This window comes from Serinus canaria, chromosome 10, assembly GCF_022539315.1.
Source record: "Serinus canaria isolate serCan28SL12 chromosome 10, serCan2020, whole genome shotgun sequence".
Taxonomy (NCBI): Eukaryota; Metazoa; Chordata; class Aves; order Passeriformes; family Fringillidae; genus Serinus; species Serinus canaria.
The window spans coordinates 6,157,176-6,183,214 of NC_066324.1; the positions used below are offsets into that span (position 1 = coordinate 6,157,176).

Below are 26,039 nucleotides of genomic sequence, written 5' to 3' on the forward strand. Positions count from 1 at the left end.
GGGCGGGGGGCTGCCCGCGCCCCTCGGCCTCCACCCCCCCGCCACCCCCACTTCGACCCTTGGGGGATTTTACTATTTTATTTCGTTTGGGGTTTATTTTATTTAGTTTTTTATTTTTGTTTTATTTACCCCTCCTGGAAAAAAGAATACCAAAAAAAGCCGCCGCTGCCTGCACCGACCCCCGCGGGGCTGGAGAGGCTGATGCGGCCGCCAAGGTAAGCGGGGGCCCCCCCGGCCGCATGTCCCCCGGCTCCCTGCATGGCCCTTCCTCCTCCGGACCTGTTGAGGCTCCCGGTCCCCTCCTGGCTCCCCCTTTCCCGGCCGTTTTTATAAGGAACCTGGATTCTTCCCGCTTCCCCTGCCCAGCGCTGCCTGCCCGGCTCGGCGCTAGCTGGCATGCATGAGGTTATTCATTTATCCTCCCTTCTGATGGTTGCCACTAAAGCTGCTCCCTGCTGCGCTAAGTCAGTCGAGTAATTCCTTGCAGACCACTGATGAGAACTGTAAACATCCTCCCCAATATTTCCCCCTTTCACTCGGATTGCTCATCCCGGGGCTGATCGCGGTTATCGAGACCGGAGCGGGGACGCAAAGCTCTCCCTGAACTCCCCTGGTTCCGAAGTGCTTGGGGGGTTTACGAGCCCCGAGGGGAGGAAGGCGGGGGGTGACAGCTGGACAGATGTGGGACACGGCTGGGACGGGCACATCTGTGCGCAGGGAGAGGATGGGCAGCTGGAGTGTGGCAGGGCAGCGAGAGCGACTTCGTTCCTGATGTCCTGAGCCCGTAAATAGCCCAAAACCTCTTCCAAGAGACGGGGAGGGGACAGAATAAAGCCCCCAGACAGGACAGTTCAAACGCACCAGGAAGAGCAGCCCATGTCCAAGCTTCCAGTCTGGGACATGCACGTTGCCCTTCCTAAAAATTACATATATTTATGGAAACCGGGCTGCGTTTGCAAGACAGGTGCTTTTTGTTGTGGTGGTGGTTGTGAGGCAGGAGATGAAAGTTTGGTGTTGTTTTGATGTGATTCTTGATTGCTGCCTGTTGGAGTAATTGCATCGCAATTGCTCAGAGGTAGAATCAATTTCCCCAAATTGAGATTTTAATGGGAGCTCGAAAGCTGCTGTTATGTCATGTGGTTTAAGGCGGCGTTGGATTGCATTTATTTTATAAACTGGATACTTTTGCAGGCGGCGCAGGGATAACAGCACCACCCAGTGGGGCCGCAGCCCCGGCCCAGCCCAATCCCAGTCCAGCCCAGTACCAACCCAGTTCACCCCAGTCCCAGCTCAGCTCCAACCCTGCCTTAGTCTCAGCTCAAACCCCAGCCCCAGTCCCAGCCTTAATCCCAGCCCAACCCTAACCCAGCCCAGCCCAGCCCTGAGCCAGGCATGCCCGGGAGGACTCCTGGTGCCAACTCCAAGATGCTCCCTCTTCACAAAACCTCCCATTTTCGTTTGCCAAAATACCCACAGAAGTGCTGGGTTAAAGTTGTTTGGGTTTAGGGTTTTTTCCCCCTATAAGAAGGAATGTCTTATTCTCAGATATTCAGGACAAAGTTTTAAATCAGCTGAGGTCACTGTCACTCAGTGTCTCACAACTGAGAATGCAGGAAAGGCATCCAGTGTTGGGTTGTATTTCTGGCCACTGCTGCTGCAAATTGACAGAAGGAGACTTGGCAAGGCTGATTGGGTTTCACAGAGCTTTTTCCAGAGGATCCTTCAAACAGCCCTTGCTCAAAGGGCTGCAGATGTAGGCTTGCAAACACTCGATGCCATCTCCCACCTTTAAATAGGATTGAGGAGATGTCCTTAGCTGACCTGTCAGTCAGAGGAGGGAAATTAGTGAGCTATGTTTGCACTTTCTCAATATGTCAGGAGCTTTTAAAAGCAGCAGAGAAAGACTGTCCCATCACACAGACTGGCTTCTGTCTCTGCTGATAAGCACCCAGTTCTCTGCGATTCTTCTGGTCTCTCTGCCCATGGCAGGGGAATCAGAACTAGATGATCTTTAGGGCCCCTTCCAACTCCAGCCATTCTGTTATTCTATGAATCTGATCATTTTTTGGTAGTTCAGACTTAGCCATCTTTTCTGCTGAGCTGACATTTGGCCATTTGAACTTGCTCTAGGGAACCTCCCAGCCCATCCTCTATTTTTGCTTAGAGGGGAGACCAGAAGTGAAGATAGACTACAGAGATATTGCTTGATATCTACCCCAAAAAGGAGACTGGGCCAGGCAGACCAGCTCCCTGCAGAGAATGAAATATACAGATGGTGAATTCCAGCCAGCCCTCCAAACACAAGGGATGGTTACATGTTCCCATGTGTAGAAATTAGGCCTCGCTCCCCCAGGGCTTTGCAAGTGAGGGAAAGGGAGAGACACAAATGAGTGTTAACAAGTCCAAAAAAAAAGTCCATGTAATGAACTCTATTTGTCTTAAAATATCCCTGCTTGTTTTGCTTTCTGTCATGGGTGAGACTGGAAGTTTTCCACCAGCCTATCTTCCCTTCCCCTTATGCAGCCTGGCTGTTTTTCAGCATTTAGAGGTGATTTTTATGGCTGTGGGCTTGAAACAGGCAATTTTAGGGGAGAAGGTTACCCACTGTGACTTCAGTGGGGGTTGCTGATAATCAGTTAATCTGCAGATGCAAGGATGCAGATCAACAAAGAGTTCTTACATTTCATTTACTGGTGGCACAAAGCTGTATTTTTTTTTCCACCTTTCACAACTGGCCTCTTTTACACAGCCACGTTGGTGAGGCTGATGTTCAAGGGGCAGCTGTGGGAAGGAGGGTTTAGATAAACCAACAAACTCCTCTCTGCACTTTGCTGCACAGGAGTGGGTTGCTCTTCAAAGCCCAGCTCTGTGCCATCCCCTCTGCCTGCCCCATCCAGCTGATGCCAAAGTTCAGTGCAGGGCACTGAGGAGATCTCAGGGGGACATTTTCCTGCTCTACCTGCAAGGAAATATTGCTAGGGAAGGGAGTTTGGATGGGTATTTGGCAGCTTGGAATGATGAGTAAAAGGAAGGTCTTTAAATTTAATTGCAGATATCAGAGGTGGCTTTTAGTGCATAAAGTTGTTGGGGTATTTTTGGTTCTTCTTATTCAGAGGCTTTTTTTCTTTAGGAAGGGAATTATTCAGCACAAATGTTAGCTTTTATTTTCACAAACATTTTGGGATCAGTTGTCAAACCTCTCCAGGCAACAACTTGGGGGTTTCCGTTCCAAACTTCCTTTCTTCCTCCTTTAAGGAGCAGCTTGCTTTTTGCTGCTCACCCCAAACACACACATATCCCTGCAGAGCATTTCAGGATTAGCTTCCTGCAGGAGTGATTACGGCTTATCCCAGACAAGCCATGAGTTAACACCATGTCCTGAGGCAGAGCAGGAGTGTGGAGATAGTGGTGTGAAAAGTGGCCACACAGAAAGTTCATGGGAGAGTCAGGAGCAGACCAGGAGCCCCGACATCCACTCCTCTAACTACTAGTTGCAGCCCTCAGAAATACCCATGTTTACTATTTTAGCCATATAATTACAGGTAGTGAATGATTCCATTAGGAAGGCTGTAAGGGCAGCCCTCATCTGCAAACCTCTGGGTTCAAATCAGCCACATTCACTCAGCCCCACTGAAGCCCACAGCCGCTCAGGGCAGAGAAAAGGAAAGTTCAGCCCAGCTGAGTGTCCCATGGGAACTGTGACTCCTGCAAATACCTCGGAGAAGGCTGTGATTTGCATGTTCCCCCTCCACAGTGACACCAAACACAGGAACAACGTGCAGATGACCACGGAGGTGCCTGTGCCCCGGAGCTGAGCTGCTGCCGTGGTTGCATGTCAGTGGTGGGTGGTTTCCCACATTCTGTTTGCAAGGAGCATCGGGCTCAACCCTGCCTGAACAGGGAGTCCTGGATGGGCTTTGAGAAGGAAAGAAGTTGGGGGAAACGCAGTAGCTCCGCATTTCCAAGCCTAGATATCCCCATAAAGCAGGACACAGATCCCAATTTCACACAGCCTCTGATTCAGTAGGCGATTTAAAGTCCAGAGCATTGATTCAGCTAAACAGAAAGGTGAAGTTTTTTTCAAAAACGTGTAAGGGGGAGCAGGATTTCAGAAACACACCTTATTTGGGGCCTTTTCCTCCCCGAAGTTACGGTTTGGACACATCTGTTGTTTTCTCCAGCGAAATCCGCTGCTTTGATCAGTGCCAAGAACAGCAATCCCATTTGCAATGCATGATGCAACGGAGCAAAATCAAGGAGAAGTTTTTACAAACTGGAGCCAGGGGCATCCGACCGTTGCTTTATGGCAGCACAGTTTTCCCTACACCAAAGGCAGAATTTCCATCAAGGGTCTTATTTTAACTGTAATGCCTCAGACTGGATTCCAGGCTATCGTTGCAATGTGTCAGCCTGCCCCAAAACAGCAATACCAAAGTGGTGCTTTAGGTCAAACCATCAAAGCAGCCTCGCAGCAGCTATTTAACAGCTGGGTTTTAAAAGTTCGTAATTCAGATGGGTTTTTTTAGTTAAACAGATCGTGTTAGATGTCATCAGCCAGGATAACAGCAGAAATTATGTTTTTTTTCTTTTGAAATAAAAGCAAAAGTCGCATTGCAAGAGGAGAAGGTGGGAGCAAGAGGAAGGGATTTGAGGTCTGGAACCCCATCCCCTGGATCTCCTCCCCCTTTCCTGGGCTCTCCCCAGCTCACAGACCCTCTCTCTCCTCCCCCTAGGCCCCTTCCAGCTCCAGCTGCCTACACATCCCATCAGCAGGCATTTCTTCTTGGGTGGTAGGAGCAGCTGGCAGGGTTTGGACATATTTGCCCCTGTTTGACATCCCCCACAAAGAGGTGCTTCGAGTCGGCGTTCCTCCCACACTGCCTCTGCTACAGGTCTGGATCCGGCCTGCCAGCTTTCATCTCCTGCCCAGCTCTGCCCACTCTGGCAGCTCCTCTGCACACAGAGCTCCCTCTGACTTTAGTGGACACCATCTGAGCACAGCTCTAGGACCAGCAGGACCAAGGCAGATATTCTGTTAGGCAGGCAAGGCCACAGGATTTTTGGATCCCATCTGGGTCCCAGATGGAAAAGCTGAAGTGTTTTAATTCCTGTGGCAGCCTGGATAAAGCCCCAGAGAAGCTCCTCCTTCATTTGGAGGCATGGGGGCTCACTCCCCTCATGGAGAAATAGATAGGTGTTAAAAGATATCTTTGCTTCTTGGATATTTATTCCCATCTCCTCTTCCTTCTTCTATGGGATATTTGCTGTACTGGATCACAGATTCAATCCATGACAGGAAGGAGATCACAAACTCTTATTAGAGACTTTAAGCCACAGTCACTCAAAAAAACATCCTTAAGGATGTTTATGAGCTAGAAGAGGAGGTTTCCAAGAATAATTAGAAGAAATGTCAAGGAGTATCCCAGCCGATGCCAACCTGCAGGAGGGAAGACGCATGGTCTTACAGAGCTGGGAGAAGGGTGGTGTAAAAAAACCAGCATCCTTTTATTCTTTGATAAGAACCCCAAAAGAAAGGAGATGAAACATCTGGATGGCAAGGGAACACGCCATCAAAGGAGAGCTAATGATCCAAAACAGGGAAGTCATTAAAGCCTACACTCATGAGCACCCTCATTCAGAAGCGGTCTTAGTTCACTGTGGCTAAAACATCCCTCAAGGGAAAATTTTAAGAGATCCAAGCTCAGTGGATGCCTTCCTCCCAGCCTAGCCCTCTCATGGGTGGCACAGACCCCTGGGATGGTGGGGATGCAGATCCAATCTGCTCACCTCCACACGCTGTGGCATGGCAGGAGGAAGAAAAGAGCAGGATCTTGAAACCCAGCAGGAAAACGCCTGTGTGCTCCAAACTGCTGTTTCATCTGATGGTCTGTGAGCAGGCAGGGCTCTCCCAGGGTTGGTGCCTGCTTGGGACTGCCCAGAGGGTCTCTAAGGGAGGCTTAAAAGTGAGACCCTTTGACAACTCTACCAACACAATTGGTGAGACTTTCACCCAGTGAACATCCAGGTCTGTAAGTGGGCTAGTGGTGCAGAGGAGGCAGTGGTGGCTGTCCTGAGTGAGTTTAGATATTGTTATTCATCTCCATGGGTCCTTGGTGGGCTGGCAGCTGGATTTGGGTACCTGACAGCCGTGCCCCTATGTAAGGAGTGCCAGTCTAATGATAAGGATCTATGAGACTTAATGTTTCTGAGTCACCTGGGGTTACTTCACCGCTGTCAGTGCAGGTGCGGGTGAATGACCTGGAACTGTTGTGAAACTCTCACCTTCCACAGTGCCAGGGCTGGGAAGACACGGAGGAGCTCCATGTGCTGGGGGAACACCATCCCGCAGCAAGCTGGAGACCTCAGTGTCGCCATCATAACCCCTACCCTGCAGCAGCTGCTTAAAGCCTCCCTGCCTCAGTTTCCCTCCTCTGCTGTACGACAGCCCCTTTACCCCAAACTGCTTAGTTTTTGGGCCCAGGATCGCAGGACCAGGTTACCTTGTTCTTTGGATCAAAGGACTCTTGGTAGGCCCATGGGAGAGGGGCAGGGAAGGCACAATGTGTGCTGATACCCGATGGGGTGGGAGGAAGCCCCTCTCCCAAACTGCCACCGAGCTGCGATGCTGGCACACATCAAGAGCCCTTCCCGTTACCCATCCTGCGTGAGACCACCGCCACCCCCTTCACGGGGGGCACGGCAGAGCTTGGCGGCTCCATTCCCATCTCCGACCCCCTCTCTGAGCTCTCCCCGGCTCTTTCTCCCCTCTCCTCCCCGGCTGGCTCCCATGGCCGCTACCGCTCCCGCCCCTTCCCGCAGCATGGCCGGGGAGGCGGGCGCGCTCGGAGGAGGAGGCGCAGCGGAGGATGCAGGCATTGGGAGGCAGCGGGATGATTGATGGCTGGGGCTGGGTTGTAATGGGAGGGGACGGAGAGAAGGAGGAGGAGAAGAAGGAGAAAAAAGTCTGTGTAATCTTTCAGTGCAGAGCCCGGAGCTGGGGCCGCCCGTGCCTGCCGTGCTCCGCGTGCGGGGCATTTGATTTCATTTTTCCCCCCAAGTTCTTTCGATTGATTTATTTTTCCCTTTTTTTCCCCTCCCCTCTTCCTCCCTCCCCTTCTCCTTTTTTTTTTTTTTTTTTTTTTTTTTTTCCTTTTTAAACTCTTCTTCCAGGGAGAGGATAGTGGTTAAAGCTCGAGCTGGATGGATGGGTATGGGGAGAGGGGCAGGATCCACAGCCCTGGGACTTTTCCAAATCCTCCCTGTCTTTCTCTGCATCTTCCCTTCAGGTAAGAAACAGCCTCTTTATTTTGCAGACTTTTTCCTTGTGTTTCTGGCAGCCCTTGGATCGCCGCCCCCGTTCCCCTGTCCCTGGGCCTCTTTCCCTCTCCCTCTCCTAGCAGCAGTTTGCCACATGTTTAAAATAAGCAAGTGGGGCTCGGTTTTGGTGCGTGCACCCCCAATTCCCCGTTCCCCAAGCAGTTGCGGTGGGTGTTTCTCCTTGACCTCATCTTCTTTGTCTCCCCGCTCCTCATCCCACAAGGAAGGAGATGGTGGAAATCAAAGCGGCGAAGGCAGCCGGGAGGAGGTGTTCCTGACAGCGCCAGGTTACCTTGCTCTGCCCTTCCCGGGTGCCGCGAAAGGAAGGGGGGACCCTGGTGGGGTGACCCACGTATGAACACCCCCATCCGAAATTTCTGCCGTCAGAGCGGTGTGCTCCACGCTCCGAGCCCCCGCGGAGGGCAGAGCCGAGGAGGGGTCTCGGAGGGGCTCGGGGTGTCCTTGCGGTGTGATCTGGGGTCGCTGGGGGCCCGGGGGTCGCACGGCCCCGGCGGGGGGAGCGCGGCCGCGGGGCGCACCTGGGCGGGCGGGTGGGGGATGCGCGGGCGCTCCGGGCGGCCGCCCCTTCTCCTTCACCGCCGCACGGCTCTGGGGGCTCAGCAGCCTCGTTTGCTTGGAAAACTTGCCCTGGCTGGGCCGGGAGCTGTTGTGCTGTCCGAGGGCGGGATGGCAACCAAATGGTCCCGCGAGCATCGGCACCCCCGGGCCAGCCGCTCGCACCCGCCGCGGGGCTCGGCCCCCCCGCCGCCCCCGGCCCCGATGTTTGTATTGTGTCAGAAAAGGGGAGAATTTCAGAATTACAGCTGAAAACGCCATCTGTTTCCAATGAATCCCCCATAGTTTTTCACAATGTTTTTGGCAGATCTCTGCCTGCAAATTCCTTCAAGCCCTGAGTGCTTGTTTTTGTTGGGGGAGGGGAAACCCAGTCCACAGAGGCGGATTTGTTCCTTCCAAAACTCTCCAGTTTCTTTACCTCTTTTTTTTTTTTTCTTTTTTTTTTCACTTGCAAGGGGGGGAAAAATTGAGAGAAAGCAGGAGGGAGAAAGGGAGATTCAAGCCTTAGAGTTTTTCTTTCTCCCTTTTTGCTTTAGTAAAACTTTCATTTAAAAAAGAAAAAAATTAATTTTAAAATCGCCTCTGCCTTTCTTTTGCATAACCGTAGGTGAAGTAGTCTTGCACACACATGTAGGAAATAAATAAATAACTGCTTTACGCCCTTCCTCCCATCTTTGCCCTCTTCGCCCTCTTCCAGGAAGACCTTTTCAGCGCTGCCCTTAGCACTGAGGTGTCTCTCTGGACCCCACTCTTCCCATAAAACTTCGCAGCAGGCTGAAAGCTGAACCCCCTGGTTGTTTTTTTCTAGAAACTCTGGAGCTGCTCCCGTATGTGTTGCTTAACGCCCTTTTTGGAGCGGTTGAGTTGCAAAGCGTCGAGGCTGTGAGATTTACGGTGCAAGAAAGAACTTGATAGGAGATCTGGCTGGCTGCTTTGTTTGATTCTCCCTTCAGCAGTCAAATAAGGTGCAAAGAACTGGCAGAACGAGGCGATCCAGAGCCCGCGGGAGCGGGGCGCAGGCGGAGACGGGGCTCCCCGTGCCGTGGGCTGCGAGCAGGCTGGGGGCTTTTTTGAAAGCTTTGTGGGTGGAAAGGTAGTGAAAAAGGGGGATTTATTCCCTGCCATATCCTTTTGCCCTTTTTTCTCTATGCTTCCTGGGAATTTGTGGGTTCCCAGCACCAAGGAGGCTTCGCAGCCCTCCTGGGAGCCCCAGGTGAGCAGGGCCGCTGGAGGCTGCCCAAGCGGGCGCTCGGCGTGTCAGATCAGTGCCTCGCCGAGTCCTGCCCTATTTATTTATTTGCCTACCCCCCCCTACGCTTGCAGCCCGGGCTGGATTCCCACTTGTGCTGCTCTCATACTGATGGCTTCCCCCTGCTGCCTCCTGGGCAGCCCCCACCATCCAGTGCCCTTGGGCTGGGTGCTCTGGCCGTAGGTCAGGGTGACCGTGAGGCAGCTGGGGAAGGAGGTCTGGGCAGAGCACTGGCTCACAGTTTCCTTGGCAGAAATTCTCCTTGAAGCTTGTGCCAAGTCCCAGTGTTGGATGCTCATGGGTGCTCTCCCAGCTGAGACCCTGATCTCCTGGGTGAATCAAACCTGTGCCTCCCAGTACAGGCTGTGCTTAGTTTTCTTGCAAATCCTTGTGTACTTCCAGAATCTGGCCCTGGGTGTTTTTGCCCCAGGTGTGGCAGGCTCAGGTTTGCTTTGGCTTTCCCTGTTTGTTTCCAGCTTGGCTGTTTTGGCTGTAATGCACTTCTGCTCCCTAAAAATTTGGAGTTTCCTGCTCTTGGTCCATCCAGGCAGCACAGTGGATTCCAGATAAGGATCCAACCCAACTGGACGTTTATCAGAGTAGTCAATAAATGGCTTTTGTCTCAGCAGCAGGAAGGTGATGGCATCATTAAGGCAAAATTGAGATGGTTTAGAGGCTAAAATAACCCCCACAGTGCTGTGAACATGGAGCCCATCCTGGGGAAGGTGGAGGCAGGGGAGGAACGCGCCTGTGCGGGATGTTGTCAAGGCAGAGAAGAAGGGAGGGATTCAAACGTAAACCTGGAAATATTTTGGCTTCCCTGTTTTGTTGCAAGCTTGGAGCTGGTCTCGTACTTGGAACAGGGAGTTCTCTGCCATTACCAGCAAGGCATGTTGTGGGGCTGGAAGGAGGTGCCTTGTTTTTGTTGTAGATGGGGTGGATATGCTGCTTTTTTTCCCCAGAAAATCGTGGAATTCCTGGCCCCTGGTTACTGGGCACAAGGCAATGTTAAGAGTGGCTTTGGGTTTATCATGGGAACAGTGGAGGCTTCTTTCTCTGTGGCCTGGACAGCTGTGCTGAGTCGGATGTGCACATGAAAGTACTCACAGGGCTGGGCAACCATAAAAACTTCCTGACCTGGGGGCTCTTCTTGGGCTCTGCCCTGACCTGCTGTCCCTGGAGAGCCAGGCTGCGGCCCCAGTGACAATGAGTTTTGTGGTCTCTCTTCTGGCTCCCTGATGGGCACATCCCATAAAGCATCCGTAGGCTCTGGTGTGGCAGTGTGTGGCCCAAGCAATCCCCTCCTCAGCCTGTTAGCCCTTCAGGGGATCCCACAGCCAAGCCTACTTCTCCCAAGGGATAAGTGTTGGTGAGACAGCGAAAGAGGTCAAAGATGAGGGCTTTTGATCCATCTGGATGAGTTTGATTTGGTCTGATTTGCTTTTCCTGTTGGAGCAGACACCAGACTTGGAGTAAGGGGGAGTGTAGGAAGCCAGGACCAAAAGAGCCTCAGGGACCCAGGTGGCTTGAAGAGGGCTGGGATGAGCTCAGGGCTTCTGGAATCCAGGAGTGATGTGTGCTGGGGTGACGGAGAAGGGGTTTTGGGGAAAATGGGGGTTGCATGGAGATGCAGCTGTGGTGGGCAGGTGAGGGAGTGCCCTGGCCTGTGTCTGCCCTTGAAAATCACATCCTTATGCCACAGATCAGGAATGAGCTGTGCAAGGCAAGGTCCTGCCTGACCGTGCACAGCATCCAGAGTGCACTTGTTAGAGGAGAGCTCCTAAATGCCTTTAAAAAGCTCTGTAGGCTGCACTTGGCAGCTACTGGGATGAAAAGATGAAAAGAAGAGGATATTTATTCCCTTGTCTGTGAGCTCTCAAAATAACAGTGCGTTCGATTGTAGCCTCAAGATTGCTTTGCACTCAAGTGCAGCCTGGCTGAGTAAATCACTGCTCCACCAGCTGAAATTCCTGCAGCAAGGGGGAGAATTGAATTATAGCCAACTGCAAAACCAGATGCCATCCCCTTGATGAAGTCATCGGGCTCTCACTGCAGAGAACAAGCTGGCTCTGACACACGCAGCCCTGGTAGGCGCAGACTGAGCCGCTCTGTCTGATGGCCTGGCCGTGGTGTGTGGGGTGGCCAGGGTCTCATGTCCCCACAGCTGCAGGGGTAGCAGGTCCTTCAGAAGGGTGTCGAGTCCCACTTTGCACTACATGAGCACCCAGAAGTGTTTGGCCATTCAGTTCCAGCAAGCAGAGCTGTCCCTGACGTACAGGTTTTATGGGTCAGGCAGAGAGCAAGCTTCACTTGAGGCCAAAGAATTTTCTCCTCCCTTGGTTTCCTCTCCTTCCTGGACAGCTGTTGACTTTGGTCCCCAAAGCCTTAGTAATGATCTATGGCATTTTGGGTTTTGGACAAGCTACCTTTTTCTCTTGCTGTGTGACACACTCCAGCTGGCCCTTTCTGAAGTGACAAGGGCATGTGGCAGGACATGACTCCAAACTTTGCCAGCCCACAGTGATGAGAAAGCATCACTGTGCTAGGATACGAGTGGGGGAGCAGTGGGACTGGGGGAGTGGATTCCAGTTAGAAAGTTACTTTTTCTTCATAAAATTAAAACCTGAGTCCAGGAGAGCCAGCATTTAAAAATAAATAAACCTCTGAAGGTCTGTGGCCGTGAAAGATGAACAGATTCTGTGGCTTCCATGAGGTATGAGCAATGGGGAGGGAATCTGGTGCTGGGTGGGAGCCCAGCCTGCAGGAACGGATCCACAGGGTCCCCTGCATCCCCAGGTGGGGCTCCAGCATCAGTCAGGTGTCTTGATGGGCTTGTGGGGCTGCTGCCTTCCAGCCGGGCAGCTGCCACCCCACGCCCTGCGCAAGCCAACGCCTCCGATTGAGATGCCGCAATTTTTTGGCAGACATCTAATTGTATAAATTTGCCTCATCCAGATTTATGTGCTCCAGGCTTTTCTCCATCTCTTCGTTTTGTATCTCATTTACCTCTGCGTTTGAAGGGTTGAAATTTCACAAGAGCACAGCGGGGATGATTATTCCTAGAGGGAATCCACACCTGTGAGCAGAAAGCGTTTCCCTGCCAGCCCTGCCGCGGCCAGGGCGAGGGGGAGGAGGGCGAGGGACCCGCTGCCACACCTGGGGGGCCCCCGGGCACTGGTGGGTGGCAGCGCTGCCTTCAAAGGCACCCTGGGAAAGCAGCTTTGGCGTGGGGAGAGAGATGTCTGCTGGAAACCTGAAACACTCGGCGGTGGGGGTGGCTGGCAGAGGTGACCTTATCCAGGGACCGCTGCTCCAGAGGGATGGGGATAAGAGTGGCTGAGGAGGAAGGTGAGGGTGATGCTTCATGTATGGCATGGAAGTCCAAATTCACCTCTTCCCACGGTACTCATCTTGGGTGAAAGCCTTAACATCCTTCAGTGTCCTCATCTCTAAACTGGACCATTTGCCTGAGGAGATTTACCAGCTCTTGGGAACTGTTGGTGAAAGTGTCTGGATGCACTCCCAACGGGGAAAGTCAGGTGTGCAGCCCCAGAATGGCTTCCTAGCCTGCAGCATGCTGTGCTGCTGGAGAGCCAGCTTTGTTAGTGCCCTTCTGCAGAGGAAGAGTCAGAGATCACTGCTTTATCGCTTCCCTCCCTGCTCATCCTCCATCCACCAGCTCGTGGAGGGGTAAAACCTGCATCTTCTGAACCACCCACCGGCACCATTTCCTCTGACCAGGCAAAAGCTGAACAGCTGTGGGAAAGACAGCACTAAGGCCCAAATCCCAGGAGGAAGATTCAAGAACAAAGTCTGTGACTCTGTTGCTGCCTTGTCTGTTGCGCTGGTTCCCCCTCTCAGCCCATCGTGCCTACTGAACTCCCCAAGGTTTGCTGGTAGTCCTCAGAGCAACACAGCCCTGGCTGGCAGTTCCATGGGTGGTTCCCTCTCCCATGGTGCCTGGTCACCCTTCTCCCTGCACATGGATGCTCACCTGGAGGAGCAGTGCTGGCTGGCGGCTGGGGAGAGAGCCGCCTTGGCTGGCGCGGAGCATGCCGGGTCAGCCGTAAGCTGAGTCTGGAGCCAAAAGAGCTGACTAAGTGACAGCAGCGATCAAGGGCTCCTTCAGCGGCAGGCAGCAGTTTGTGCTGGAGCTGGTGAAGACACTGACTCTGCTGGTTTCCTGCCTGTACTTGCCCTGTGTCTCTGTGATGCCTGCAGAGGAGAGATGGGGGGCCGTGAACTCGGTGCTGAGGACAGAAAGGAGGTGGCCATGGCAGGTCCTCCAGATGATTTAGTGATTGACACGGCCTGATACGAGAAAAATCCTTCTGTGTCCCTCTTCTGATTTCAAGGAGCTGGTTTCTCCTTCCCCCAGCATCCTCTGGAGCAAGACAAGGACTGCGTTAAAGGAAGTTGCATGGTTTGAGGTGTGCTCTGGGGTACATCTAGAATCACTTCATCGTACACAAAGTAGCCTGGTTTTAGTGCCTTTGCTGCTTTTGCCGGTGGAAATGAGCACATAACCCCGGCCCCAGCGTGGAAGGCGGCCCCTCCGAGCCAACCTCCCGACGCGCACCCCTGCAAAATATGAGCCCCAGCTCTTTAAGAGAGTCAGGTTTATTTTTCTCCTTCAGTCCCCTCCTCCTGGTCCTCCCCCCGCTTCAGTGCAACTGAAACCTGATCTAATCCCTTTGCACATGGGTAATTTATTGGTCTATTGGGCTTTTCTTGATGGCAAATTGCATTGTCTTTCTTCCTGGGTTGAGGCTTTGGAGCAGTTTGCTGCATTCCTACAGCTCTTTTCTCAGGGCTGATCTTTCACACCCCCTCTGAGCACAGTCAAATCAGTTTTATTGGGCCTCTTTGTTATGCAAACAAGGCAATAATAACCAGGCTATTATTCTGCAAGATTGTGCTTGATTAACAGTTCAAAGGAGGTCGCTGGAAGAGCCCGGCGCTGCCTTCCCGCACAAATCCTTTCACCAGGCTTGGGTCAGGTGGCCCTTGGGTCTTGCTCGCCCCATGGTGCCCCGTGGGGTGCGGGAGAGCTGTCCCTGCCCGTGACATCCCATCCATCAGGGCTGCACCGAATCGCTCCTTTCTCTCCCTGGTGTGACAAGGCGCCGGCTGATCCGTGTCATAAAATAGAATCACACAATGATTTGGGTTGGAAGGGCCTTTAAAGGTCACCCCGTCCAACCCCCCTTCCCTGGGCAGGGACTTCTTCAATTGTCTCCGGGGATGGGGTACCCACCACCTCTCTGAGCAACCTGTGCCAGTGTCTCAGCGCCCTAATTGTAAAAAAATTCCTTCTTTGTATCTAATCTCACAGCCCTCATGGGCATCAGGGTGTGGATCCAGCATAGCCACTGTGAGGAATGGCTCATGGGGACACCCCCTGGGACAGGAGCAGCACAAGGGGCTGGGTATGAAGCACAGTGTTCATTCCCTCAGTTTTTGCTTGGGACTCCTGATACCTTGCTGGAAGCAGTCCCTTCTGCGGGGTTTTTAAGGAGCAATGTGATGATTTTTTTTTTTTTTTAACACTTTTGGGTTTGCTTTCATGTTGGTGGTGACTGCTGTCTGCCTGTGAGCAGAGCAGCCCACATCTCCTTGAAGCTGGCAGATGTTGCTGGTATTTAGCACCTTGGAGAATCGTGCCTTTCCTATTGAGGTGTCAGCATAAATATATTTATTTAGATTACTTAAATAAATATGTGTTTAGGAGCCTAAGTCTGGGTGCTCAGATCTGAGGCCAAAGGTAATTACGTTTTACTGTGTTCTCCAAAAAGGCCCTTTACTGCATGTGTGAGGCTTGCACATCTACACTTCAATCCATGTATTTGGAAAAACGCGGGATGATGTATTTGCATCACATGTGGGTGATGAAATACATTCCAGCCCGTTAGGAACCAAGAGGATATTAAAAAACATTGCTTAGCAGTGAACACTTTAAAATTAACAGGTCTGGTGAATGTGCATTCAAGAGTCTTAAAAGAATTGGCTTTTGCTTACAGAAATTAATTTCCAGTAATTCTCTTTGTTACAGGAATTACAGGGGAACAGATGAAATGTTGGTTTTGTGCTAGTTTTCTGTAAGAGCCTGATTTGGATAAATGAAATCCAGGTTCCTTGACACCCACTGAAGGGAGAATAGGGGGGCACTGATAATTAAATGCTGTTAAAGTTAGATGTGTGCATATGTTTGAACACTTAATTTGTCATCAGGTAATGCAGTGTACTGATGATGAGGGCATCTGATACCCCAGAGCCCTGAGTGCGTTTGGTGGTCCATGGGATGTTGTTGAATGGAGAACCAGGGCTTTCCAAACCAGGAGCTCAGGAAAAGGTCACAATTCATTCATTGCCTGCTCAGTGCGATGTCCTGGTTAAAGGGCTGACCTCGGGAGAGTTGTGAGCATGTCTTTATCCCCTGTCCTGTGGGGGTGGCAGGTTGTGCAGGAAACAAGGCTGCTGGAGGGAGATCTGATGGTGGGGCTGGGCAAACACCTTCCAGCGAGAACTTAAAAGTGCAAACCGTTTAGCTTATCTGGAGGATTGACAAGGGACTTGATTGCAGTGTGTAAATATCTTTGTGGGAAACACACTCGTCACTAACGGACCTTTTACTGCTTTGGAGAAAATCGCTGGTTCTTTTTATGTCCTTACAATGAAGTCAGATAAAATCCACTTAGAACCAAGACCCGCGTTTTGTAAAGGTGATAAACTCCTGAAGCAGCCTGCCCAGGAACTGGGTGGCTTTTCAGTGGGTACAGACCTTACGGGAAGTGTCCCTGAGCAGATGGAGGATATGGGAGGGGGCTGTCCTAGTCCAGGTGGTTTTCTGATGTTTTTCTGGCTTTAGCTTTCTGAAACTGTCGGTTTCAAGATAACAAAGGAAATTTTGTTCTCTGGTTTGAGTGGCACCAAGGCCTTGAAAGAAGATCATGGGGAGGGTTGGGAGGTGGCTCGGAGGGGTTGAAGCCACCTGTGTGTGAGGTGAAGGCTGCTCTGCCATGGACGAGAAATCACCCAGACCTGGGGATGTCTCACAGATCCCAGGAGAGCCTTGCTGGGTTCCTGCTTGAGAGGGATTTGTTTCCATGCTAAGTCATCTGTGGTTGAAAAACAGAACCATTGTGAGTCGATGGAAAATAGATTATGCGAAATTGAATAAACATCGTTTCTTGGCCAGGGTACAAATGAGCCTTCACCACTGTGCCAAAGCTGCTGCCAAAGGGGACGAGGCAAGGCTGCTTGGGAGGGGTGAGGGTCGTGTTTGCTTTCCTCCACAGCCTTTGTCAGCTGTGCTCCCTCCCCAGCAGCATGAGGGATTTGCCATGAGGGTGGCTGGGGAAGTGTCCATGGAAAGGCCAGGCACACACAGGCTCTGCTCACACAGCGCCAGGGCACCTGGACTGGGAGATCTGGCCTTATATGGGGCCCTGAGCGAAACAGCCAGAAGGGGATCGGTGCCAAAAGTGCAGCGATAACATCGCAGAGCTGAACGCTCCCCCTTCAGGCGCAGGGAGGAAGGAGATGGGCTTCCCTGCCCTCCCTGTGGTTGGGATTTTTTAATTCAGGACCTTATAAAGTCATGTGTGACCCCAGGCAGAGCAGCAGTGGGGGATGCTCAGCAGCAGGATGTGCCCAGCACTGGGTGTTTGTGGGGCTGTTCAGCAGGGCCCTCTCTGTCCCTAGGCAGCATCTCCTCATCCAAGCAAGTGAAGAAAGTCCTTAAAGAGCAAGAGACAGTGGGTTTGTTCCTACGAAAAAAATCCTCTCTATGCAGCAGCTGAATGGCTGGAGCAGGCAAAGTGCTGCAGCCAGGACTCCATGCTGCTCCTGGGGTGGGATGCTTTGTGTAGTGCATCCTGGTGCCTTGCTCAGCTGTGGGGTGTGCAGCTCCTGTGTGTCCAGGGATGTGTCCTCCAGCTTCTCCTGGGGCTGTGCGGGCAGGTCAGGCTGCAGTGACAGCACCTTCTGCCACATGGAACCCCAAGGCATCCTCAAGCTGTACATTAGCATAATAACTAGGAGAGCAATGACTTCAATTGCCTAATGCCACAAGGGTTTGGGATAACCAGCAGCGGTGGCACTGGCCACACTCCTGCATGCTGTTTTGACTCCCGCCTTCCATTATGACAGTCATGGAAAACAACACTCCTGGGATGAACAAGAGAGGGATGTGAAATAATAAATATCTTTAAATTTGACCCCTGCATGCAGAAGACTTAGCAGAAACATGAGCCCATGTCCAAGATCAGAGCCTTGTTGTTGAGTCACCTCTGGTCAATGATGAGTTAAAGGCTTTCCACAGAGCTTCTTGCAGGTTTAAGTGGGATGCTGCCAAGACCAAACAGCTCCCAGGTTCTCGGTGCTGTTGCTAGCATCTGAGTTTATTAAACATGAATTTTAAAACTGTGAGGAACCTGTCACCATTTCCTATTTGCACTTCAGTCTTCTTCAAAACAGAGAGGAGACTGGCTTGTTTCTCACAGCCGAACTGCTCAGTGTTTTATAGTCTTAAGTCTCCCTTTCTGATTTTCCAGCACCAACTCTGTTTAGGTTTCCAGCACTGTGATGTTTAAAACTCAAACATACTGTTTTCCCTGAAACAATACTGGGTTTTGTAACTTTCTTTCTAAACAAATCTGAGATACTTTTGGCACGGATGCCCTGCCAAGCTCCTTCTAAACAAGCCTCAAGACAGGAATATATGGGTATGCCTGCAAAAGGCACCATGAAAGCATCTGGAAATGGTGAGGCTTGTCTTCTCCTCCTCCTGCTGCCTTTTCTGCCTGAACCCATCCTGTTTCCAAGCACTCTGAGGGGGTCGATTAAGAGGAGAGGAAGGAAAATGCCATGAACTTTAAGTAGTGTGAGCCTGGGTTCACCCAGCAAGACTCCAAATTGGCAGGGGCAGAGCAGCGTCTGCGACATTCAGCGATGGCCATGTGCTTTTCGCACAGCTGCTTTCAAGTCTGCTCCAGGGAAGCCACACTGCCCCAGGGAGCAGACGTTGTATGTGGGGGAAAGAAACAGGATCTGAATTTTCTTTGCCTTCCTCTGCCTTGCCAGGAAGCACCAGGGCTGCGGCTGAGCCCGGCAAAGGCCCTGCAGCCACTGGCTTCGCCTCCGCCTGGGCAGCACACGGCGGGTGGGAAGGGAAGTCAAGGCGGGGGCTCGCTGGCATCCCTGCACCTGCTGTGCCGGTTTTTCTCCTCCACCTCTTGTTCTCTCTCAGCGGGCCGTGGTGGGGAACGGGCTCCCAGGGCTGGGCAGAGCCACACAGATGTCAAGAAAGAGTTTTTTTGGTTCCTGTTTCTTTACAGAGGCTCAGGGACGAGCGTTGCAGTGTCACTGCTGTGGCGCTGGTGATGGTGGATGGCCTCTGGCTGTGCTGCAGGGTGGGTCGTGGCATTGGTCCTGCTCTAACATGGGCACGGTGCTTGTGATGCTGCTCTGTTTTCCCAAGCCCATAAAGGAGGAAAAGGAAGGGAGCTTTGTGTTGGTAGAGATCAGTTTGGACACAGTGCCCAGTAACTCAAGCAGCACAGAGCTTAGAATGTCAAACCTGAAAAGGGCATTAGAAACCCCATTGCATTAATGGTCCTCCCTCATCACTGCTTATGAATATATCCCATTCTTCCACACCATGGTTTCCCCCCATGATCATTCATCTAAAGGCTGGATGTTCTTTCCCTTTTTGGCTTCAATTGGGGCAGATCCTGTTGGTTTCTTTGGCTTTGATGCATGAGAGTTGGGTCATGTGAGAGGGTCATGTCTGGTGAGCGAGGCCCCGTCACGCGGCCGGGCCGGTGTCATGAGTTTGGGCAGCGGGAGGAGGACGCGGCCTCTGGACGGGCTGGAGTTGGGTAAGCCAGCACTGACCCCCCTTGTGTTCTGCCCTCCCGCAGTGACATCTCCATGCAAGATCCTCAAGTGCAACTCTGAGTTCTGGGCGGCCACGTCGGGCTCGCACCACCTGGGCGCGGAGGAGGCGCCCGAGTTCTGCACGGCGCTGCGGGCCTACGCGCACTGCACGCGCCGCACCGCCCGCACCTGCAGGGGAGACCTGGCCTACCACTCGGCCGTGCATGGCATAGACGATCTCATGGTGCAGCACAACTGCTCCAAGGATGGCCCCACGTCCCAGCCCCGCCTCCGGACATTGCCCCCCGGGGACAGCCAGGAGCGCTCCGACAGCCCCGAGATCTGCCACTACGAGAAGAGCTTCCACAAGCACTCGGCCGCCCCCAATTACACCCACTGCGGGCTCTTTGGGGACCCCCACCTCAGGACTTTCACGGACACTTTCCAGACCTGCAAGGTGCAGGGGGCTTGGCCGCTCATAGACAATAACTACCTGAATGTGCAGGTCACCAACACGCCGGTGCTGCCTGGCTCCTCGGCCACTGCCACCAGCAAGGTGAGCCTTGTCCCCCTGGGCAGAGGTGGGCGAGGGCAGAGAGGCTTCAGAGCAGCCTGCCTTTCCTCTGTGTCTTCCCCCGTTTCCACATCTCCTTGGGGAGGGTAAGACAGAGCATGAGCTCTTCTGAATTTGCATGTTAGGCCCTAAATATCAGATGTCCATCCTTTTTTTGTCCCCAGCCTTCGCTGAAATGTGGTTCTTGTTGAGCACATCCAGCCCTGTCACAGCGAGCAGGCTGAGGTGCTGCACCTCAGCGGGCCTTCATGGCCAAGCCAGGTATTGCAAATTAAGAGGACTCCCACCTTGGGATTGCTGTGAACAGCCAGATCAGGAATAATGCTGGCACCTCTTAGGGGACCCCCAAAGCCCAAACAAACTCCAGGACTGCCCTCCAGGGAGGCTCCAGCTCACAGGAAAAGCCTGGAGGGAGCTGAGCTCCTCACACTGCCTTCCCCTCTGCCCAGGCTTGTAATTGTCTCTGTGGTTTGCAGCCAAGTCAAGACATATTGTGGGGAACAGTCTGTTCTGGAGGTGCTTTGACAGACTAAATAAACATCCTGAAGGTACAAGGCAAACACAGGGAGCCCAAGGGAAAATGTGCTGCTGTGATACAGCAGGATTTGTGTGTCACAGCCTCAGCTTCAGGAGGGACCTGGAGCTGAGGAACTGGTGTGCTGCCCCTTGTGCAAAAGCTCTAAAGCTAGCAGGGCACTTTTTGTGCGAAAGAAAAAGGGAGACTCAGCAGGAGGCATCCTCTTGCTTTTGGAAAATGTCCTGTCCCACCATGGCTGGGAGTTCTGCTTTTCCCTGTGTGTGGGGAGAGGAGAGAAGCACGTTAAGGACAGGCGCTGCTTCTCTGCTCTGGATGTCACCCCTTTATCCTGAGCTGGAACTGGCAGTGAGGTTCTGACCTGTCCCAGATAAACCCCCGAAAAGATACTTAATGATACTCTGATGTCCTTACCTGCTAAAACACATCAAAACCTGCTGAAGGTTGCAAAGAAGGCTGGCTTGAAGAAAGTGGTCCTTAAGGATCTCCCAGGATCTGCTGGGATCTCAGGATCACCATCTTAATTGAGCCTTTTCTCTTCTTATCTGCCTCACAGGCTTGTGGTGAGGAGGGATTAGTCATGAGACCTGCAGTGTGAGCTGTGGGAAGCACTGCTGTGGGCACTGTGCTGCTGGAAACCATGGGAGCACTCAATCCTTGGGGCTCTTCGTGTTCTCTGCTCTCTTCTCCAGCCCCACCCCACTCTGGCCAGGTCTCAGTCTCCCCCTTCATGGGGCCCACGTGGCAGGAGGTCCTCTTTGCCACTTCTCCCTCATGGGCAGAAAGGTGCAAGAGCAACTCTGCAAGAGCTGAAAGAGGAAATGTAGTTTGTGCTGTTTGTACAGGCAGATTCTACTCATTTTTTTCCCCAGGTCTTCCCTCCAAAAACCAGGCCAGCAAGGGAAGAGCAAGCACTGTGAGATCCTCCCTCTGGAAGGGGCCTGTGTTTGAGCCCAGCCAGGGCTGAGGAGGCATGTTGGGCTGTATTTGTGTCATAGAATCACAGAATCATTAAGGCTGGGAAAAAACCTCTTTAAGATTGAGTCCAGCCGTTACCCCAGCCCTGCCAAGGCCACCCCGAAGTCACCCCCAGAAGGGCCATCCCACTGGAGCAGGCTGAACACATGTGTGCCTGTGGGGTTGAGATGGAGCAGGACGTGTTTGAGGGCCCATGGGAGAAATCCTCTTGGTCTGCAATTGGTTAGGGAAACAAATTGGTCCAGCCCTTGGGATGTAAATGTCATGGGAGTCAGAAGAGAAGCTCCACCGCCTCCAAGGGAGTCAGGGCTCATCCCGGCTGCCATCTGCCAGCCCTGGAGGCAAGGCAGTGCTGCATGCACGGGCATGCTGCCACAGGCCTGTGAGCAGGGATACTCCACCCAGCTCCAGCTGCAAGGAAGCTCCTGTGCTGGGCCTGGAGATAACAGGCAGATCCAGGTGGTGCATTCAGTCAAGCCTCTGGGTCTTGGATCTCTTCACAATGTTCTCACCCTTTGGCTGGAGCAGGATCACCATGTCTGGGGGGCTAAAAGTCAGGGCCACTTCTTAGGTTGAAGGACCACGAGCCTGAAGGTCATGCTCCTGCCTGGACTGGGCATCGAGCACTTCCACCTCCCACCCTACTGCTGGGCGTTCTCAGGTGGTCATCACTGGCTGTAACCATCCTCCTCTCCTCCCCCACAGCTCACCATCATCTTCAAGAGCTTCCAGGAGTGTGTGGATCAGAAAGTGTACCAGGCGGAGATGGACGAGCTCCCCGCCGCCTTTGTCGACGGCTCCAAGAACGGAGGGGACAAGCACGGAGCCAACAGCCTGAAGATCACAGAGAAGGTGTCGGGCCAGCACATCGAGATCCAGGCCAAGTACATCGGCACCACCATCGTGGTGAGGCAGGTGGGCCGCTACCTCACCTTTGCCGTGCGCATGCCGGAGGAGGTGGTCAACGCCGTGGAGGACAGGGACAGTCAGGGCCTCTACCTGTGCCTCCGTGGCTGCCCAGCCAGCCAGCAGATTGACTTCCAGGCCATCCGCTCGGCTCAGGCCACAGAGGGCCGTGCCCGGCGGAAGGGGCCCAGCCTGCCCGCCCCACCCGAGGCCTTCACCTACGAAACGGCCACGGCCAAGTGCAGGGAGAAGCTGCCCGTGGAGGACCTCTACTTCCAGTCCTGTGTCTTTGACCTCCTCACCACGGGGGATGTCAACTTCATGCTGGCTGCTTACTATGCCTTTGAGGACGTGAAGATGCTTCACTCCAACAAAGACAAGCTGCACCTCTATGAAAGGACACGGGTCCTGAGCCCGGGCAACACGGCGCCCACGGGAACGTATCCCACCCTCTGGGTAGCACTGCTGTGTTTGTGTTGGTTGTGCTTGTTATAGAGGTTTGCTCCTTCACACCTTGGAGAGAAGGGAATGGGGAGCAGGAGGCAACCAGGGATGAGATGCAGGTGTTGAAAAACAAGAGGTTGGACATCAGAGCCACATGGGTTGTCCTCAACTCAGTCTCTCTCTTGGTGCAAGTCCTCCACCTTCCCAGCTCTTGCCTGGGAGGAATGTGCTGCCAGTGGGACCAGTCAGGAGTTTTTGCTGGACTGTACCTTGTCTGGACCTCGCTCACTTCCCCCTCCTTCTGTTCCCATTCGCGTGGGTGCTGGGGAGCCCTTGTAGCTACTCTGCTTGTAGCACTCCCCTGGTCCCAGCTGTGCACGTAGTGACTGTGACACTGGCGTGTGCGAACTTGGCTTTGTCTTCAGAGAGAGAGCCCACGAGGAAGGCACAGAGCAGTGAGACAGGACCAGCACAGCAGGGCAGGATGTTCTGCTCACTGGGGCTGGGCTCTGCTCTTCCTGCTCTGCTCACAGCCCTGCTGTTGCAGAAGGTGGTGCAAGGGGCCTAAATGGTGGGCAATGATCCCACACTTGCTTGGCTGCTGGTGCCAGGCACCTTCTGGGTGGAAGGAGGAGGACACGTTCCTCAAGCCTTGGCCTGCATTTTTTGTGATTCAAAGGCATCCCCTATTTTAGCCAGGTCACCTGGCTGATTCACTCAGTAGTTTGACTCCTGTCTCCCTTGTCTCTACCTGGACCCAGCGTGGACTCTTGATGGCAGGAGGAGAAACCTGGCCAGTATTCAAGCGGTTTCTGCAACTTCTGCCCAGCATTGGATGAGTTCCTCACACCGTTCGCTCTCTGGTCCCCTAAAACTGGCAGCAGGGTGGCTGCTCAGTGGGAGACCCAACCTGCACCTCCCTCCAGCCCCTCCCTGCCTGTGGCTCGGCCTGGCCCAGCCTTGGGATGGAGCAGGAGCATGGTGCTCTTTTTTTTGCTGCTAGGTCTCTGCTCTGCTCCCCATCCTGGGGCTGCGACTTGCAACCCCATTGCAGACCAGTTGCACCTTAAGCCCTTTAGGGCTTGAATCAGAAATGGGGCAATGTCAGAATTCAGCCAGGAGACGGGATGCAGCAGAGGACCCCCCCAGCTGCCTCCAGATGTCTGTTCCCTGCCTCGAAACCATCCATAATCTCCTTCCCCCACCACGTAGTGCTGCCCATCTCCTCCACTCCATGTTCCTCTGTGGTTCACCCCATCACTCACTGAACAAACATCAAGACCACCTTTGGTCTGCGCCTTCAAGACCTCCTGGTGGGTTTCCCCCACCTTTCCTCAGGGGGAAGTTCCCAGAAACAAGCCCCAAAACACATGTCACACTTGGGGCACCTCCTGCTCTCAAAAGGGAGGTCTCTGGGCGTGATGAGACAAGCTAGCACCAAAAGAGGTGGGAACAGGCTTGGTTTGGCAGTCTGAACTGGTGCCAAGAGGCAACCTGGTGTAAATACTGAACATGACTATTCATTGTGTCCTTACAGCTCTAGAGCTCCATTTGTAAAGCAGCAGAGAAATGCAAACTTGTGTCAATTGATGTAATTTATATTGTCTCTTTAATATATAGAGCCCTGGCATTGATCTCGTGTGACTGTACAGATGAAAAGATGTAATTGGTTTTTAAATGTTTAAGGAAAGAAAAGAAACAAAAAGATGTGTTTACTACTTTGCTCCTTGCTTTGTTTGCTGATGCCCCAGACAACGCTGTTTAGGGAGATTTTGAAATGAGGATATCACAGTTTAGAGGTGCTCAAGTGAGCAGCCACTGGACCACAGCACTGGACAGTTTCATTTCCCAATGCACTAATGCTCAGCCAGGCTGATTTGGACTTTCTGTTTCTTTTGTTCTAGAGAAAACAAATTTTTATCTTCCCTAGAAGTTTAAAACACACTTTTAAAAACCTAAAATCTCTCTCTGGGCAAAGAAGAGGTTTATCCCACAGCTAATTGCAGCTGTGTACAGCCTCCCTCTGAGCACACAGTGCTGCTTGAAAGCTGCCTGAGCTGGCCCAGCCACAGTGTGCCAACAGGTCAATAATTCCCTTAAGAGCTCCCCTTCCTATAAAACAATCACCCCACAGGATGGCATGCTGTGGTTTAGGTACAGTTTCCATCCAAGGAAAGTCTGGTTATGTCTTGGCTCATTCCCTCTGTCCAGGTGGGTGCTCCAGTGGTGGCTGATGGTGTGAGGTGGTTGGGGTATCTCTGTTTTAGAAGCAAACAGTGAAGCACTTTATTTTGGTTGTGTTTGACCCAGTTCTGGTTAAAGGTGAAGTGTGGCCAAGAAGTACCCAATACTTGGAAACAAACAAAACAAAAAAAAAACCCATAGGCAAAGGGGGGCATGCTGAAAATGCCACCCCAGCTCCTCCCTGTGCTGAGACCCACAGGAGTGTCACCACCTGTAAATACTGTAAATTATTTATTGAGAGAAACACAAGTAAAGTTTGAGGTTTTTTTGACAATAAATGAGTGGGTCTCGCTTTGTTCCCCGTGTGTTGCCTGGTGCTGTTCCCCACTCAGGATGAGGTGTTGCCCCATTTCTGCACTCACTCCAAAGCATCTCTTTTCCACCTGAAGGACCCTCTGACAGCTCATTTCTGTCCTGAATCCTACTGAGAATTTCACTCTGGAGTTTGATTTATCTACAGCTAAATGAGAAAATTAAAATGGGGATGGGGGTGAAAATATAGCTAGTAAACCATTAGAGCCTTGCCTCTCTGGGAAGGGAGATGTGCAGCAAAGGAGTCCAGGTGGGTGCCACCTCTCCTCCCCTGCTCACCACAGCAGATTGGGGTGTACATCCCAGTAGGTAATTCCTCCCTTTTGTTGGGCAGCTCTCCTGTCCCAGCTGGGTTTGTTGCTGCCCTCTAATGAGGAAAAACGAAATTGCATTTTTTTCCTGTTAAATTTTCCATTTCTGAAATCTGAAGGGACTCATTGTCACAGCAGCCGGAGACAGGGAAATGCTGAGGGCAGGTGGGACACCAACACCCACTCAAAACACTCATTATTTGGGTGCATTTGCAGTGATGCCCAGCACCAGAGATGTGATTGACATCTGGCCTTCCCCTCCTGCAAAGCCCAAAGAACTGGCAGTGTTTGGGAAGAGTCAAATGCCACTCCTTCTGCCACTCCTTGCACTAGAGCCCAGCTGTAGCCATTTCCTATGGCTAATACATCCTGAAATGCCTGAACCTGAAATGGCTAAACCTGAAAATTCATCTACAAAGTGCCCAGAGTGCCTGCAGGACCAGGGGTCTCCCTCACTGTCTATTCTGCCAGGAGGTCACCAATGGTCCCCTGCTGTCCAGCCTGGGACAGTGAGCAGGCAGCCCCTGCATGTTCCAGTGGGACAAAGTGCTGATGTGACCCCTGAGGCACAAGGATGCCCCGTCCCCATTAACCACACAAGGCAGCAGAGCATCTCCAGGAGGTAAGTGGGGAAGGCACAGGCTGTGCAGAGACATCGGTGGTGGCGGTGGTGGCAGTGGTGGCCTCGTGTCACCTGGGAGAGGTTCAAATTGC

General features: G+C 52.6%; 1 protein-coding gene across 1 annotated transcript; it reads left to right on the forward strand.

The window, feature by feature from the left end:
* On the forward strand, positions 1-24,997 carry RGMA (repulsive guidance molecule BMP co-receptor a). The gene is made up of 4 exons (XM_030228560.2): positions 1-215; positions 7,171-7,286; positions 19,066-19,577; positions 21,814-24,997. Exons 1-4 carry the CDS (start codon positions 202-204, stop codon positions 22,507-22,509), a joined length of 1,338 nt encoding a protein of 445 aa, XP_030084420.2. The 5' UTR covers positions 1-201; the 3' UTR covers positions 22,510-24,997.
* The last annotated feature ends 1,042 nt before the right edge of the window (positions 24,998-26,039 follow it).